The following is an 18,782-nucleotide window of genomic DNA, read 5'->3' as shown; positions in this document are numbered from 1 at the left end:
GGAAGCAGACATGTTGGTGACATTTATGAGGCATCTGGATGGTTACATGAATAGGGAGGAAATAGAGGGACAACGACTGAATAAGGGCAGAAGGTTTGTTTTTTAGTTTAGTCTGGGCATTATGGTCAGCACAGTCTTGAAAGGCCAAAAGGCCTGTTCCTGTACCGTACCTCTTTTTTTTTTCTTTTGTTCTTTTATTCTCTTTGTTCCTTTACCTTTGACTTTTGACTGGATGATAGTAGACTTTTGCTAATCCATTTCCTGTCCCCACCATGATCTGGTTCAGCTTTGGGTGCCACAAGCATCGAATAACGCTCTGAAAAATGAAAAGGAATTAAATGCATATGTAACAGCTTCCACTGTCCTGAGAGGTACCCTACATTCTATCATATAGCATCGGATGTGCTTTGGAGTAAAACAGCAAGCACCACTCATTCTTATTCACATTCTCTCTTTCTCTTGCACGCGCACACACTCTCTCTCTTTCTCACCTCAAACTTTCCAAATCCATTCTAACACCCTCAACCTCTCACATTTGATACCAGATCCTAACCTTAACACACATTTTCACACTCATATGCTTAGTCAACCATACTCAATCCTTTTCTCCCTCTCAACTCTAACACATACTTATCCATAATCACCCAGTCTCATCTGTACCTGCACCCACACCCTGTCACACCTGGTCTCTCTCTCTCTCACTCTCTCTCTCTCTCACAAACACGCATTCCTTTGGTCTCTCTCTCTCTCACACACACATACGTGTGCTCCCTTGCTCTCTCTGTTGTGCACACTCTCTTGCTCGCACTCTCACCCACGCTCCGTCACTTGCTTCTCTCTTTCGTACCACTCCCTCACTTTCTGTTGCACCTGCTCAGTCCCTTGTTCACTCTCTCACATGCACATTCTGTCTCTATCTATCATTTTCCTTCTCTCATGTGCTTACCGCGCCCTCCTTCTTTCTATCCCTTGCTCACACGCACTCTTGCTCCCTCCCTCCCCATTTCCCTCATGCACACACACTGCCTCTCACTTTCCCTGTCCCTCTCCACCTCACACTTGTTCCCATGCTCAATTCCCATACGCTCTCCTCAGGTGTGCTGCCCCTCAGTGCTCTCTCTCGCGCACATGAGCCCTTTTTCTGGCGGTCTCACTCCCTCTCCATCTCTCTTGGGCATGCGTGCTCCCACTCACTTGCCTGTGCTCCAGGTCTCTCTTTTACTTTCTCTAACGAGTGCGGTCCCTCGCTTGCGCTCTCGTGTGCATCCTATCCATCACTCACGCAAACAATCCCTCTCACTCTGTCTCTCATGTTCTCACTTCTTCCCTACCTCCCTCACGTGCGTGTGCTTCTTCTCACTCTTCAGCGCTCCACTCCACCTCTTGCATGCTCTGTCTTATGCTCACCCACCTGCTCCCTCGTTCCCTCATCCCCATCCTGTACGTGCTCCGCCTCCCGCCTCCCATGGATGCTCCCTCTCTCCCATGCGCGCTCCTGGTCCCACTCCTTCACCCTCCCCCTGTACACGCTCCCTCCCTCATCCACCCTACCGTATGCACCCTCCCTCTCTCCCTTGCTTTCTCTCCCTTGTGCATTGTGTCTCACACACAGGCACTACCTGCTCTCAGCCTATCCAGTCTCTCCTCTTACATGAGAGTTTGCAACCCAGGTGACATCCTGGTGAACATTCTCCACCCCCTCTCTAGTGCATGTCCTTACAATAGTGTGGTGACCAGAACTGCACACAGAATTCCATCTATGGCCTTACCAATGTTTTATAAAGTTGTAAGACAACTTCCTTGCTCCTATATTTGATGGCCTGGCTAATGAAGGCAAGCATCCCATATGCCATCACCATCCTGACTACCTGTACTCACACCTTCAGGGATCTATGGACTTGTATACCAAGGTCCCTTTGTTCCTCAGTACTCTCAAGGGACCAATCATTCATTGTGTATATCTTTCCCCTATCAGACCTCCCAAAACGCATCATCTTGAACTTATCAGGATTCAATTCCATCTGCCATTGTTCTGTCCAATTTTTCAGCTGATCAATATCAGACTGTAGCTTAAGACCATCTTCCTCATTATCAATAACCATCAATTTTTGTGTCATCGGCAAACTTACTAATTATACTTTCTACATTCACATCCAAATCATTATTGTACATAACAAATAGCAAAGATCGGAACCCTGTTCCACCGTTGGTCACAGGCTTCCAATCACAAAATCAACCCTCCTCATTTTGTCTCCTATTTACAAGCCAATTTTGGATCCAGTTTTCCAACTTGCCTTGGATCCCATGTGCTCTTACCTTTTGGACTAGCCTTCCACATGGGACCTTGTCGAAGGCCTTACTGAAGTCCATGTATACTCCACGTGACATCAAGAAACTGCCGGAGGCAGTGGATACTGCAAAGGCTACGGACCCTGACAACATTCTGGCAATTGTACTGAAGCACTGTGCTCCAGAACTTGCCGCTCCGCTGGCCAAGTTGTTTCAGTACAGCTACAATACGGGCATAGAAACATAGAAAATAGGTGCAGCAATTGGCCTTTCGGCCCTTCAAGCCAGCACCACCATTCAATATGATCATGGCTGATCATGCAATTTCAGTAAGCCACTCCCGCTTTCGCTCCATACCCCAGATCCCTTCAGCTGCAAGGGCCATGTCCAGCTCCCTCTTGAATACATCTAACAAACTGGCCCCAACAGCTTTCCATGGGAGAGAATTGCACAAGTTCTTAACTCTCCGAGTGAAGAAATCTTTCCTCATCTCAGTCCTAAATGGCTTACTCCTTATTCTTAGACTGTGACTCCTAGTTCCGGACTTCCCCAACATCGGGAACGTTCTTTCCGCATCCAGCCTGTCCAGTCCCATCAGGATTTTATATGTTACTATGAGATATCCCCCTCATTCTTCTAAATTCCGGTGAATACAAGCCCAGTCAATCCAATCTTCTGTGCTTCCATTCTTCATACGTCAGTCTTGCCATCCTGGGAATCAGTCTGGTGAACCTCCACTGGACTCCCTTAACAGCAATAATGTCCTTCTGCAGACGAGGAGACCAATACTCAAGAGACCTCACCAAGGCCCTGTATAACTGCAGCAAGACATTCCTACTCCTATATTCAAATTCTCTCGCTATGAAGGGCAGGATGACATTAGCTTTCCTCATTGCCTGCTGTATCTAGAACATAGAACATAGAACAGTACAGCACAGTACAGGCCCTTCGGCCCACGATCTGGTGCCGAACTTTTACCCTAATCCTAAGGTCTATCTAACCTCCACCCCTACCTTATACTATCATCCATATGCCTATCTAATAGCCGCTTAAATGCCCTTAATGAGGCCGACTCCACTACCCTCTCTGGCAATGCATTCCACGCCCCGACCACTCTCTGAGTAAAGAACCTACTTCTGATGTCTCCCCTATATCTACCTCCACTCACTTTAAAACTATGCCCCCCTCATAATAGCTACCTCCACCCTAGGAAAAAGTCTCTGGCTGTCTACTCTATCTATACCTCTGATCATTTTGTACACCTCTATCAAGTCACCTCCCATCCTTCGTTTTTCTAAAGAGAAAAGCCCTAGCTCTCTCAACCTTTCCTCGTAAGACCTTCCCTCCATTCCAGGCAACATCCTGGTAAATCTCCTCTGCACCTTTTCCAACACCTCCACATCTTTCCTGTAATCAGGCGACCAGAACTGGACACAATACTCCAGATGTGGCCGAACTCGGCTTTTGTATAGCTGGAGCATAACTTCACGGCTCTTGAACTCAATCCCTCTATTAATGAAAGTTAACACACCATACGCCTTCTTAACAACTCTATCCACCTGGGTGGCAGCTTTCAGGGAACTGTGGACATGAACCCCAAGATCCCTCTGCTCCTCCACACTGCCAAAAATCTTTCCGTTAACCCTGTATTCTGCTTTCAAGTTTGTCTTTCCAAAATGAATCACCTCACACTTTTCAGGGTTAAGCTCCTTCTGCCACTTCTCAGCCCAGCTCTGCATCCTATTATTGTCCCTTTGTAACCTAGAACAGCCCTCCACACTGTCCACAATGCGACCCACCTTCATGGGTATCTGCATAGCGATCTTTAGTGACTGTTCTACCATGACACCCAGGTCTCATTGCACTTCACCTTTTCCTAAACTGCCACCATTGAGATAATAATCTGCCTTCCTGTGTTTGCCATCGAAGTGGATAACCTCACATTTATCCACATTATATTGCATTTGTCAAGTATTTGAAAGACTGGATCCATTGGGCTTGTACTCAGTTAGCCTGTCCAAGTCACCTCTTAGCATCCTCCTCACAACTCACACCACCACGCAGCTTAGTGTTGTTTACAAATTTGGAGATATTGCATTCAATTCTTTCGTCCAAATCATTAAAGTACGTTTTAACAGCTGGAGTCCCAGCACCGAACCCTGCGGCACCCACTCGTCATAGCCTGCCATTCTGAAAAGGACCCGTTTATTCCACCTCTCTGCTTCCTGTCTGCCAACCAGTTCTCTATCCACATCAATACATTACCTCCGATACCATGAGCTTTAATTTTACTAATTTCTTGTGTGGGACCTTGTCAAAAGCCTTTTTAAAGTCCAGATACACAACATCCACTGATTCACTCTTGTCCACTCTACTGGTCACATCCTCAAAGAATTCCATAAGATTTGTTGAGCCTGATTTCCCTTTAGTGAATCTATGTTGACTTGGATTCATTCTGTCACCACTTTCCAAATGCTCAGTTATTATATCATTAATAATTGACTCCAGCATTTTTCCCACCACCAATGTCAGGTTAACCAGCCTATAATTTCCCATTTTTTCTTTCCCTCCTCTTTTAAAAAATGGGGTTACATCTCCCCAGCAATGTGGAACATTATCTAGGTATGTCCTGTATGCAAAAAGTAGGTCAAATCCAACATTACCAATTACCTCCCCATTAGTCTACTCTCGATCATCAGTAAAGTGATTGAAGATGTCATCAACAGTACTATCAAGCAGCACCTGCTCAGCAATAACCTGTTCCACCAGGGCCACTCAGCTCTGAATTCATTACAGGCTTCGTTCAAACATGGATAAGAGAGCTGAATTCCAGAGATGAGGTGAGAATGACAGCCCTTGACATCAAGATTCGGCATGACATCAAGGAGCTTTCACAAAACTGGAGTTGGGAATTGGGGGTAAGTTCTCAAATGATTGGTCTCATACAAAGAAAGACACTTGTGGTATGCAGATTCTCTCCATCAGAGACATTTGTAGCACAAAATGAGGCCCATCACATCCATATTGGTCAACAAAGATTTGGCAACATGAATCCCCTTTTCTAGCTTTTGACCCATTGCCCTGGAGGCTATGGTAATGCAAGTGAATATTTAAATAATGCTAAACTGATACAAGAGGAAGGCAGTGAGTCCTTGATTCCCTCTACCCTCAGTGAAAAAATCTTTTGCTCAACTCTCCTCTTCACTTTCTACCTCTTACCTTAAATCTATTATTGAGAGGTCAGAGGACATATCCACCTCTATCAAATCCCCTCTCAACCTTTGCTGCTCCAAGGACCACAACCCCAGCCTATTCAATCCTTCTCATGCCTCTGACCCTCCAGTCTATGCAGCATCTGGTAAATTGCCTCAGCTCCTTTCTTGTGCAATCACATCCCTCCTAAAATGTAGTGATCAAGACTGTGTGCAGTAATCTTTTCAAAAGAGCTGGAATACAAGAACAGAGAAGTAGGGCGGAGGTTGTCTAAGGCTCTGGTCAGACAGCATTTGGAATGTTGTGAGCAGTTCTGGGCCCTGTATCTAAGGAACAATGTGCTGGCCTTAAAGGGAACCAGTATGTATAGTAAACCTTAATGTCCAAAAGTCAATGTAAATACTTGTGGAGTTAGACGTTTTATGTTATCCTTGACAGAGGACTGATTAAAGGACAGAAATTAGACAGTAGTCATACGTGAGACATTTTCAATTTGTGAACAGTCGTGCTGGGTTTTCTGCGATCTACGATCTACATTAAAAACTTAGATGAATATACAGAGTAATGTATCTAGGTTTCCTGATGATACAAAGCAAGATATAAAAATGGGGATGACACAAACAGGCTACACAGAGATATAAAGAATGATGTAAAGGTTGAGTGGACAACAACATGGCAAATGGACAGGGAAGTGTGAAGTGATTGACATCGGTCATAGGAATAGAGAGCAGATTCTTCTTTTAAAATGTGCGAAAATCCCAAGTGTTGATGTTCAGAGAAACGTGCCTGCACTTGTATGAGGACTACAGAAAGCTACCATGAAGGTACAACAAGCAACCAAGAAAGCAAAAGGCATGTTGGTCTTTATCACAGGGAAACTGGAGAAACAGGAATAACGTCCTTTTAAAATTGTACAGGGTTTTGCTAAGACCATGAATGGAGTGCTGTGTGCCACCTTGGACTCTACCTTTATGAAAGGAAGTATTAACATTGGAGGTGGTACAGTGGAAGTTCACAAAATCAGATCCTTGGATCACAGGGTTGTTGTTTGAGAAGAGGTTGAGCAAAATGAGACACGATCGCATGCATGACACATATAAGAATCTGAAGGAGCCTGACAGAGTAGACACAGAGATTGGTTTCTCCGGTCAGAGAATCCAAAACACAGAGGAACAGCCTCAGGATAATGGATGGATCATCCAGGGCTGAGATGAGGAGAGGTTTCTTCATTTGAAAGGTTGTGAATGTTTGTAATTCTCTGCCTCAAAGGGTTATGGAGTCCCCATAGTCAGACATATTACAGGCTGGGATGGACAGCTTTTCTGGTCTCTTTGGGAATCAAGGGACATGAAAGCACACAGAAATATTGAGATGAATGCAAGATCAGACACACTCTTAACGAATGGCAGGGCAGGCTTGACGGACCCCTCTTATTCATTACGTAAAACCAGTTTGACTCACTGTTCATACGACTGTCATGATTTTCCAATTATTGAGAAATAGGGTTTCCTTACACCTGTGTTAAATGAGCATTCCATATTTGATATTCCCTATGTAACATGAGACCTGATTTAACTGTCATATTTGTGACTAACCTACTAACATAAACAAACCTCTATTTGAAATCAGAGAAGTTATAACAATCATCAAGGTTTTGACTCATGCACTATTATCGATGTAATGAAAATAAGGAGGTTTTGGTCTTAGAACGAATGAAAACAATCTTCATATGGAGGTAGGCAAGGGGCAATGGTAATCTGACTCCTTAGTAGCCATCCCTGGTGAATGTCATAGCATTGACAGCCAGCTCCCAAAATAAGATATGTCAATAGGGAATGGATAGGAGGGAGGGGCAAGATCATAAAGGGAGATGAGCCACACTGGCTTCTTGGGGGAAGACTGACCTACATGAGCCTGAGGGAAGAACAAAGATAGCTGGTACCAAGATCACCAAAGATTACAACAGGATGTAAGACCACTGGGACAGGGGTCTGCATTGATTTTATCCTCCATTGTACAGAATGGTTCCAGGATTGGTAAAGCATTCTCATTATCATGGATAAGAAAGTTCTTTTCTTTGCCTAATTAACCAATGTACCACATCACAACTGCTGCTTCTCAATAAACTATCAGAAAATTGCAATAAATCATCAACTGCCTATATTAGGTAACTGTGATCATGAACTCCCTATAATCAGCGCAATTATCCTGCGGATACTTCTTTTATCAATGGATTGTAGCAGTTTCCCAATCACAAATGTTCCTTCAACAGCTTCTAGCTTCTAGCTTCATGTAACCCTCCTTTCTTGAATAGATTTGTGACATTTGCCTATCAGATTGGGGAGTGTGGCAGTGCAGGGATGAATGCAGGGAATGACATGATAAACTTAGCTGTTACGGAGTCCTCTGGGCTCCCTTTGAGACATATGAAATATAAATTATTAAATGAATTGACTCACTGCATCAGTGACCTCAATCTCATACAATTTTTGAAATGTTTCTCTGTGAAAGAACACCAGTTTCCCATTCTCCTGTCCTCTCTTCACTGATGTTCCAGTTACCAGCAGCTTATCATCAGGGCTGAAGCAGCAATCTGTCCTGAGGGAGAGAACATAAACATTGAGGAAGGCTCATTCATCACCAAGTTCACAAGGCAAACATAAAGCATTTATATTGAGCCTTGAAACACAAAGCATTTCACAAAGTATTGTGAAGCAAATTTGACAACGTTTCAACTAAGGTGGGATGACAGCAGATTACTAACAGCTTAGTCTTTTAAGGGGAACCTTAATGAAGGACGAGAGGTTTACAGAACTTGCGTGGAGGGCTCTCCAGAGCTAAAGGCAATGGTACAGGAATTAATTACTGCGGATGCCGGAATGTGAAATGAAAACAATGTGCTGGAGAAACTTAGCAGGTCTGGCACTATCTGTGGACAGAAAACAGAGTTAATGTTTTGAGTCTAATATGACTCTTCTTCAGAATTAGAAGAGTACAAATATCTCAGAGGCTTGTGAAGCTGTAGAGATTTGGAGATCTTAAGACTCAGGGGCAGAAGTAGGCCGTTCAACTCATTGAGTCTACTCTACTATTTCTGATACAGGTTAATGTTCAAATCCACTTTCTTACCTTTGCGTCATAACCCTTGATTCCCTTACTGATCAAAAATCTCCCGGTATCAGCCTTAAACATACCCAATGAACCATTCTAAACACCCTTTAAACAATTCCACAGATTCACGCATTTTAAAGGGCAAAAATTTATTCTCGTCTGTCCTAAATGGGCGGCCCCGTTTTTCTGTGATTATACACTCTGGTCCTTGACTTTTCCACAAGGAGAAACAATATTTCCAGATCTACCCTGTCAGGGCCTCAAAGAATGTTGTATGTCACAGTCTTCCAAATTCTAAAGGCTATGGGTCCAACCTACTCAATCTCTGCTCATAAGAAAAAAAATCCCTCCATACTTTGGAATCAGGCTAGTGAACCTATTCTGGACTGCCTCCAGCCATTTCTCCGCCCAACTCTCCAATCTATCTATATTTTGCTGCATTCTCCGACAGTCCCCTTCACTATCTGCTACTCCACCAATCTTACTGTCAACTGCAAACTTGCTAATCAGACCATCTATACCTCCCCTCCAGATCATTTATGTATATCACAAACAACAGTGGTCCCAACACGGATCCCCGTGGAACACCACTGGTCACAGTTCTCCATTTTGAGAAACTCCCTTCCACTACAACTCTCTGTCTCCTGTTGCCCAGCCAGTTCTCTATCCATCTCGCTAGTACACCCTGGACCCCATGCGAATTCACTTTCTCCATCAGCCTACCATGGGGAACCTTATCAAACGCCTTACTGAAGTCCATGTATATGACATCCACAGCCCTTCCCTCATCTGTCAACTTTGTCACTTCCTCAAAGAATTCTATCAAGATGGTAAGACATGACCTTCCCTGCACGAAACCACGCCGCCTATCACTAATAAGCCCATTTTCTTCCAAATGTAAATAGATCCTATCTCTCAGTGTCTTCCCCACCACTGACGTCAGGCTCACCGGTCTAGAATTACCTGGATTATCCTTGCTACCCTTCTTAAACAAGGGGACAACATTATCAATTCTCCAGGCCTCCGGGACCTCACCCGTGCTCAAGGATGCTGCAAAGATATCTGTTAAGGCCCCAGCTATTTCCTCTCTCGCTTCCCTCAGTAACCTGGGATAGATCCCATCCGGACCTGGGGACTTGTCCACCCTAATACCTTTTAGAATACCCAACACTTCCCCCCTCCTTATGCCGACTTGACCTAGAGTAATCAAACATCTATCCCTAACCTCAACATCCGTCATGTCCCTGTCCTCAGTGAATACCGATGCAAAGTAATCATTAAGAATCTCACTCATCTTCTCTGACTCCTCGCATAACTTCCCTCCTTTGTCCTTGAGTGGGCCAACCCTTTCTCTAGTTACCCTCTTGCTCCTTATGTATGAATAAAAGGCTTTGGGATTTCTCTTAACCTGTTTGCAATAGATATTTCATAACCCCTTTTATTGGTCCTACTTTCCCGATATTCTTCCAAAGCTTTGTCTGTTTTCAGTCGCCAAGACCTTATGTATGCTTCCTTTTTCCTCTTTGCTAGTCTCACAATTTCAACTGTCATCCATGGTTCCCTAATCTTGCCCTTTCTATCCCTCATTTTCACAGGGACATGTCTGTCCTTCACTCTAATCAACCTCTCTTTAAACGCCTCCCACATATCAAATGTGGATTTACCCTCAAACAGCTGCTCCCAATCCACATTCCCCAGCTCCTGTCGAATCTTGCTATAGTTGACAATAACGTGGACAATAAGTATAGATCTGCTGACTGAATGGCCTTTGAAAAATGGATGCTAAGGCATTTGATAAGAAGTCCATGCACAGACCATAAACCAGCGGAGTTGTACCAGAAATTGCATGATCGAAAAGAAATGCAAAAGACGAGATCCAGAAAAGAACAGTCAGTATTTTGGCCATTTGCTCAGAGCTTGAAGTTTCAGAAATCCTTCCTAGAGGACAAGTGGGGTGCAATAGAAAGAGGGGCTGACCTAGAGGGCAGGAATATGACATATTTCAGAGTGGTTGTAGACGTATGACAAATCTTGATAGCAGGCGTCTTGACTGGAGTGGCGACAAGTATTAATAATGGGGTTTACCCTAGTGACTAGCTTTTACACTTTCAATGTTAGTTTTACATTACTTCATTCTTTACAACAGTGACGAACACTTGAAAAGCACTCAATTGGCTGTCCTGCATTTTTAGACTTCTGGTGATCAAGAAAGGAACAGTATCGATTAATGTCAGATTTTTTCATATAGTGCTACAGAAACTCACATTGGAAAGATGTTGGGCAGACCAGATGCCACATTCAAGGGATTCCGGAAATTCCTCATATCCCAGGTTTTAATGGTGTCATCTCCTAGAAAAAAAATGTAAGCAACATTTTAATCTTGTAACAAGGTGCGATAGGCACCCAGCCCTGCCGAGTCTTCACCATCCCCCCAGACCTACCCCTTACTGAGGACGAACGGTCAGTCCTCAGTAAAGGGCTCACCTTTGTCCCCCTCCACCCACAGATCAACGAATACCGCTCACGCTTGGACATAGAGCAGTTTTTCCGCCGCCTCCGCCTCCACGCTTACTTCTTTAACCGTGAACCTAACCCTCCCTCTACTGACCCCTTCTCCCGCTTCCAACACACCCCCTCCTCCTGGACACCACCCCAAGGCCTCCTACCCTCCCTCGACCTCTTCATTTCCAACTGCCGTCGAGACATCAATCGCCTCAACCTCTCCACCCCTCTCACCCACTCCAACCTCTCCCCCTCAGAACGTGCAGCCCTCCGCTCCAATCCCAACCTCACCATAAAACCCGCGGACAAGGGAGGTGCAGTTGTAGTATGGCGCACTGACCTCTACATCGCCGAGGCCGGACGCCAACTCTCCGACACCTCCTCCTACCGCCCCCTTGATCATGACCCCACCCCTGAGCACCAAACCATCATCGCGCAAACCATCCACAACCTCATCACCTCAGGTGACCTCCCACCCACGGCCTCCAACCTCATCGTTCCCCAACCTCGCACTGCCCGCTTCTATCTCCTTCCCAAAATCCACAAACCTGAATGCCCTGGTCGACCCATTGTCTCCGCCTGCTCCTGCCCCACCGAACTGATCTCCAACTATCTCGACTCCATTTTCTCCCCCTTGGTCCAGGAACTCCCTACCTATGTCCGTGACACCACCCACGCCCTCCACCTCCTCCAGAACTTCCAATTCCCCGGTCCCCAACACCTCATCTTTACCATGGACGTCCAGTCCCTCTACACCTGCATTCCCCATGCAGATGGCCTTAAGGCCCTCCGCTTCTTCCTGTCCCGCAGGCCCGACCAGTCCCCCTCCACTGACACCCTCATCCGCTTAGCCGAACTCGTCCTCACACTCAACAACTTCTCTTTCAATTCCCCCCACTTCCTACAGACAAAGGGGGTAGCCATGGGTACCCGCATGGGCCCAAGCTACGCCTGCCTCTTTGTAGGTTACGTGGAACAATCCCTCTTCCGTACCTACACCGGCCCTAAACCCCACCTCTTCCTCCGTTACATTGATGACTGTATCGGTGCCGCCTCGTGCTCCCACGAGGAGCTCGAACAGTTCATACACTTCACTAACACCTTCCACCCCAACCTTAAATTTACCTGGACCATCTCTAACACCTCTCTCCCCTTCCTGGACCTCTCTGTCTCCATATCGGGCAACCACCTCGAAACCGATATTCATTTCAAGCCCACCGACTCCCACAGCTACCTAGAATACTCCTCCTCCCACCCACCTTCCTGCAAAAATGCTATCCCCTATTCCCAATTCCTTCGCCTCCGCCGCATCTGCTCCCAGGATGAGGCATTCCACTCCCGTACATCTCAGTTGTCCTCGTTTTTCAAGGACCGTAACTTCCCCTCCTCGGTGGTCGAGAACGCCCTCAACCGTGTCTCCCACATCTCCCGCACCTCATCCCTCACACCCCGTCCACGCAATAAGAACCAAAAAAGAATCCCCCTCGTCCTCACGTACCACCCCACCAACCTCCGGATCCAACGCATCATCCTCCGACACTTCCGCCATCTGCAATCCGACCCCACCACCAAAGACATCTTTCCCTCCCCACCTTTATCTGCTTTCCGGAGGGACAACTCTCTCCGTGACTCCCTTGTCCGCTCCACACTCCCCTCCAGCTCCACCACACCCGGCACTTTTCCCTGCAACCGCAGGAAGTGCTACACCTGCCCCCATACCTCCTCCCTCACCCCCATCCCAGGCCCCAAGAAGACTTTCCACATCAAGCAGATGTTCACCTGCACATCTGCCAATGTGGTATACTGCATCCGCTGTACCCGGTGTGGCTTCCTCTACATCGGGGAAACCAAGCGGAGACTCGGGGACCGCTTTGCAGAACACTTACGCTCGGTTCGCAACAAACAACTGCACCTCCCAGTCGCGAACCATTTCAACTCCCCCTCCCATTCCTCAGACGACATGTCCATCCTGGGCCTCCTGCAGTGCCACAACGATGCCACCCGAAGGTTGCAGGAACAGCAACTCATATTCCGCTTGGGAACCCTGCAGCCCAATGGTATCAATGTGGATTTCACAAGTTTCAAAATCTCCCCTCCCCCCACCGCATCCCAAAACCAGTCCAACTCGTCCCTGCCTCCCTAACCTGTTCTTCCTCCCACCTATCCCCTCCTCCCACCCCAAGCCGCACCTCCATCTCCTACCGACCAACCTCATCCCGCCCCCTTGACCTGTCCGTCCTCCCTGGACTGACCTATCCCCTTCCTAACTCCCTACCTACACTCACCTTTCCTGGCCCCATCCCCGCCTCTTCGACCTGTTTGTTTCCTCTCCACCTATCCTCTCCTCTATCCCTCTTCTATCCGCCTCCCACTCTCTCCCTATTTATTTCAAAACCCCCTTCCCCTCCCCCTTTTCTGATGAAGGGTCTAGGCCCGAAACGTCAGCCTCTCTGCTCCTATGATGCTGCTTGGCCTGCTGTGTTCATCCAGCCCTGCACCTTGTTGTCTCGGATTCTCCAGCATCTGCAGTTCCTACTATCTCTGATTTTAATCTTGTAAACTGGTTCTATCAGGGCCACTTGGCTCCTGGCTTTATTACAGACTTGGCCCAACCATGATTAAAAGAGCTGAATTGCAGAAGTGAGGAAAGAGTAACTGTGACACGCTATCAACTGAGGCTGTTAACATCAAGGCAGCATTTGACTGAGTGTGGTATCAAGGAGTCCAAGCAAAACTAGAGTCTAGTATTATGTAATGATAAATGGCTAATTAATAATCTTACTGTAAAAGGGGAGGCGACGGCCTAATGGTATTAACGCTGAACTGTTAATCCAGTTCTGTTCCAAGGAAGGGTCACCGGACCCGAAACATTAACTCTGTTTTTTCTTTCACAGATGCTGCCAGACCTGCTGAGCTTTTCCAGCAACTTCTGTTTTTGTTCCTGTTAATCCAGAGACCCAGATAACATTCTGGGAACCCGGTTCGAATCCTGCCACGGCAAATGGTAGAATTTGAATTCAATAAGTATCTGGAATTAAGAGTCTCATGATGACCGTGAATCCATTGTCAATTGTCGGAAAAACACACCTGGTTCACTAATGCCCTTTAGGGAAGGAAACTGCCATCCTTACCTGGTCTGGCCGACATGTGACTCCAGACCCACAGCAATGTGGCTGACTCTGAACTGCCCTCTGGGCAATTAGGGATGGGCAATAAATGCTGCCTAGCCAGCGATGCCTTCATCCCGTGAATGAATAAAGAAAAAAAAACCTTTCGGGTTGAGAGACCACTATATGATTGAATTTTACAGTATCTTTGAAAGTGAGGGAGTTCAACTTAAAGCAAGTGTTAAATTTGACTAAGGTAAATTATGAAGACAAGAGGCATAATTTGGCTGAGCTGGACTGAGCAAATACATTATAAGTCAGGAGAGTACATTGGCAATGGTCGGTGTTTAAAGAATTACAGCAACTATATATTCCATCAAGGTGCAAAAGTTCAAAAAAAAGCTGTCAACCATGGCTGACAAAGTTAAGGATTGTAAAGGAGAATTCTGTTTTTTACTCAGATGTTGGTGAATCTTTGGAATTCTCTACCCCAGAGAGTTGTGGGGTGGTGCCAATTATTGATGACAAAGGCATTCTGCCTGACGACAACCAGGTGGCTGGCTCCTGGGTAGCTGATCAAGCTGTAGCTGAGAATGTTTTGGGCAGAATCCTTCGGATCTCCGGAAAGGAAGAAGCTGTCCTTTTCTCTCAAGTAAAAACATCTCAAGCCTGAAGACAGCCTCACAGGTGCTGCAAGCTGTGGCTTTTAACCAAAGTCAGAGACATTCTAAGGCGTGAACCAGTCCATTTGTACCTCCTGCAACCAAGTGAAAGCATCCGGAGAAGGAAAGTAGAGGAACAACAAGTCCTGACAAGCCAAAAGGATCATCTCAGCTAACCCTGCAGACAGGGATCATTGAGCCACTTTCCTAGTCTTTCTGTCCATCCCAACAACACCTTATTTTTGGAACAAGGAGCAGGACTAGGCCATTTGTCTCTTCAAGCCTGTTCTGCCAGTCAATATGATCATGGCTGATTGTCTATCACAACGCAATATTCCTGTGTTCTTGTCATACCCATTGATATCTTTAAAATCTAAAATCGCACCTCTGTCTTTCTTGAATATATTCAGCGACTTGTAGAAAATTCCACAGATACACCACCATCTGTGCGAAGCAACATTCCCTCATCTCAGTCCTAAATGGTCTAGCTCATATCCTCAGACTGTGTCCCTGAATTTTGGACTCCAGAGCCAGAAGAAACATCCTCCTTGCACTAAGTCTGTCCAGCCCTGTTAAAATTTTGTGTGTTACATTCAGATCCCTCCTCATCTTTCTAAACTTAAATGAACACCGGCCCAGTCAAACCAATGTCTCCTCACAGGGCAGTCCCACCATGCCTGGTATCAGCCTAGCAAACCTCCACTGTACTCCTTCTATGGCAAGTATATCCTTTCTCAAATAGAGGGACCAAAGCTGCAAGCAATACTCCACATGTGGTCTCATCAAGGCCCAGTATAACTGTTGTAAGACATCCCTACCTAGTTCTGACCTCAAATCATCTTGCAATGGAGGCTAATATACCATTCACCCCCCCCCCCCCCCCCCGCCCCCCCCACCCCACCGAATTGCTTTCTCCACCCCCGCCTCTCCATTTCAAATAGTCAAAATACTGTGGGTGCTGGAGATATGAAACAAACACACAGAACACTGCAGAAATCTGTAGAGACAGAAACAGTATTTTGAGTCCAGTATGACTTAAAGATTCATATACCTTTTTCCTAAGTTGAAGGCTTCTGCCTCTACTACCCTTTCAGGCTTCTGAAGACTGGACTCAAAACATGAACGCTATATTTCTCTCCACAGATGCTGACAGACCTAACTTTCTCCAGCAATTTCTATGTTTGTTTACTTTCATTTATTGGTGTACAAGGACATCCAGATCCCTTTATACATCCATTCTTCACAGTACCTCATTTAAAAAACTCTTGATTACTGTTTTTCACATCAAAGTGCATAACTTCACATTCAACAGCAGCGTATTGCATCTGCCATGTTAATCCACTCACTCAACCTATCTAAATCCCCTTGAAGCCTCTTTGAATCCTGCTCACAACTCAAAATGCCACACAGTTTTATGTCAGCAGCAAAATTGCAAATGTTGCGCTTGGTCCCCACATTAGGTAATTTATATACATTATGAACAAGTGGGTCCAAACAATGATCCTCGAAGCACACCACTTGTCACCGCCTGCCACTTCGAAAAATACCCATTTATCCCCACACTCTGTTTCCTGTCTATTTACCAATTCTAATTTCATGCCATAGCCCCTATCCCATGTGCTTTAATTTTACCTGCTAACACCCTATTCGGGACCTTATCAAAAGCTTTCTGAAACTCCAAATACGCCAAATGCTCTGGCTCTCCTTTGTCTATTCTACTAGTCCCATCCTCAGAAACTCCAGTAGATTAATTAAACAAGATATGCCTTCGTCCAATCTCATTAATGCTTTCCAAGTATTCTGTTATCATGTCTATTACAACAGAATCTAGCATTTGCCCTATTACTGATGATAAGTTAAATGGTCTGTAATTGCCTGTTTTTTCTCTTCCTCCTTTTTTAAATAGATTACATGTTCCACCCTACAATCTGTGGGAGTCTACAGAAGTTTGGAAGATCACCAACAACGCATTCAATATTTCCAATATCAGTTCTTTTAATACTCTGGCTTGTAGATTATCAGGCCCTGGGGATTTGTCAGCCATTTCCCCAGCACCATTTTCTTACTAGTACTGATGTCCTTCAATTCCTCCCTTGGATCGCAAACATTTCTGAAGAATTATTCATGCCCTCTTTTGAGAAGACTAAACCAAAGTATGGGTTCAATTCTTCTGCATCTCTTTATTCCCCATTATAATTTCTAAGACTTCTGACTGTAACAAGCCTATATGTGCCTTTACTAATCTTTTGTCTTGATCTATTTATATAAGCTTTTATGGTTAGTTTCTAAGTTCCCTGCGTGACATTATAGAAAAACTGTAAGCTTATTGGTTGTCAAGAAACTGTGATGAGGTTTTTCAACAAATTGCCATAAGTTAGAAAAGTGTATATGTTAAAAACAAATCGCTGTACTTAGATTTAACTGGGAAAGTTAGGGCCAGTGTAAGAAGGTAATAAAACTAACCTCAGAGAACTCAGACTGATGAACTAAAATGCATTTATTTCAATGCAAGAGGCCTGACTGCTAAGGCAGATGAACTCAGGGCACAGTTGGGAACACAGGACTAGGATATCATAGCTATGATAGAAACGTGGTTCAGACAAAGACAGGACTGGTATCTTAATGCTCCAGGGTACAGATGCCATAGGAAGGCCAGAAAGTGGGGCAAAGACAGGAGGGGGAACGGCATTTTTGGTTAGGGATAACATTACGCTGTACACAAGGAGGGTACTCTTGGGAGTACATCAAGTCAAGTTAATTTGGATGGAACTGAGAATTAAGAAAAGAATGATTGCCTTTTGGGATTGTACTATAGGCTCCCCCAAATAGTCAGCAGGAAATTCAGAAGCAAATTTGTAAGGAGATCTCAGATATCCTTAAGAAAAATAGGGTTGTAATGACAAAGGATTTTAATCTCCCAAAGATACACTGGGACTGCCACAGTGTTAAGAGCTTGGATGAAGAGAAATTTGTTAACTGTGTACAGGAGAATTTTCTTATTCAGCATGTGGATGTACCAACTAGGGAAAGTGTAAAACTTGACCTTCTCTTCAGAAATACGGCAGGGTAAATGACTGAGGTGTCAGTTGGGGAGCACTTTGGGGGTAGTGATTATAATTCTATTAGTTTTCAAATAGTTATGGAAAAGGACAGACCTGATCTAAAAGTTAAAGTTCTAACTTGGAGTAAGGCCAATTGTGACCGTATTAGGCAAGAACTTTCACAAGTTTGTTAGGATAAGTTATTCGCAGGTCAAGGAACGTTTGGAAAGTGGGAGGCCTTCAAAAATGAAATAACAAGATTCCAGAGACAGTATGTTCCTATTGGTGTTAAGAGCAAGGCTGGCAGGTGTAGGGAATGCTGGATGACTAGAGAAACTGAGGTTCTGGTCAAGATAAAGGAGGAGGCATTTGGCAGGTAGAGACAACTAGGATCAAGTGAATCCCTCAACAGAACATAGAACATAGAACATTACAGCACAGTACAGGCCCTTCGGCCCTCGATGTTGCGCCGACCTGTGAAACCAATCTGAAGCCCACCTAACCTAAACTATTCCATTATCATCCATATGTTTATCCAATGACCATTTAAATGCCCTTAAAGTGGGCGAGTCTACTATTATTGCAGGCAGGGCATTCCACGCCCTTACTACTCTCTGAGTAAAGAACCTACCTCTGACATCTGTCCTATATCTATCACCCCTCAATTTAAAGCTATGTCCCCTCGTACTAGCCATCACCATCCGAGGAAAAAGGCTCCCACTGTCCACCCTATCTAATCCTCTGATCATCTTGTATGTCTCTATCAAGTCACCTCTTAACCTTCTTCTCTCTAACGAAAACAGCCTCAAGACCCTCAGCCTTTCCTCATAAGACCTTCCCTCCATACCAGGCAACAT

At 45.2% G+C, this 18,782-nt stretch overlaps 1 protein-coding gene across 1 annotated transcript in view; it reads right to left on the bottom strand.

Moving 5' to 3' along the window:
- Positions 1-18,782, bottom strand: part of LOC109917533 (WD repeat-containing protein 70) — a 152,292-nt gene that overhangs the window by 15,613 nt on the left and 117,897 nt on the right. The window contains exons 11-13 of the mRNA XM_048594335.1: positions 10,878-10,962; positions 7,962-8,100; positions 216-316 (exon numbers count right to left, since the gene is read on the bottom strand). Coding sequence (XP_048450292.1) covers positions 216-316; positions 7,962-8,100; positions 10,878-10,962 — 325 coding nt within the window. The remainder of the gene's footprint in view (positions 1-215; positions 317-7,961; positions 8,101-10,877; positions 10,963-18,782) is intronic.

Source organism: Rhincodon typus, chromosome 3, assembly GCF_021869965.1.
Source record: "Rhincodon typus isolate 14 chromosome 3, sRhiTyp1.1, whole genome shotgun sequence".
Lineage (NCBI taxonomy): Eukaryota > Metazoa > Chordata > Chondrichthyes > Orectolobiformes > Rhincodontidae > Rhincodon > Rhincodon typus.
This window is presented reverse-complemented; position numbering and strand designations above follow the sequence as displayed.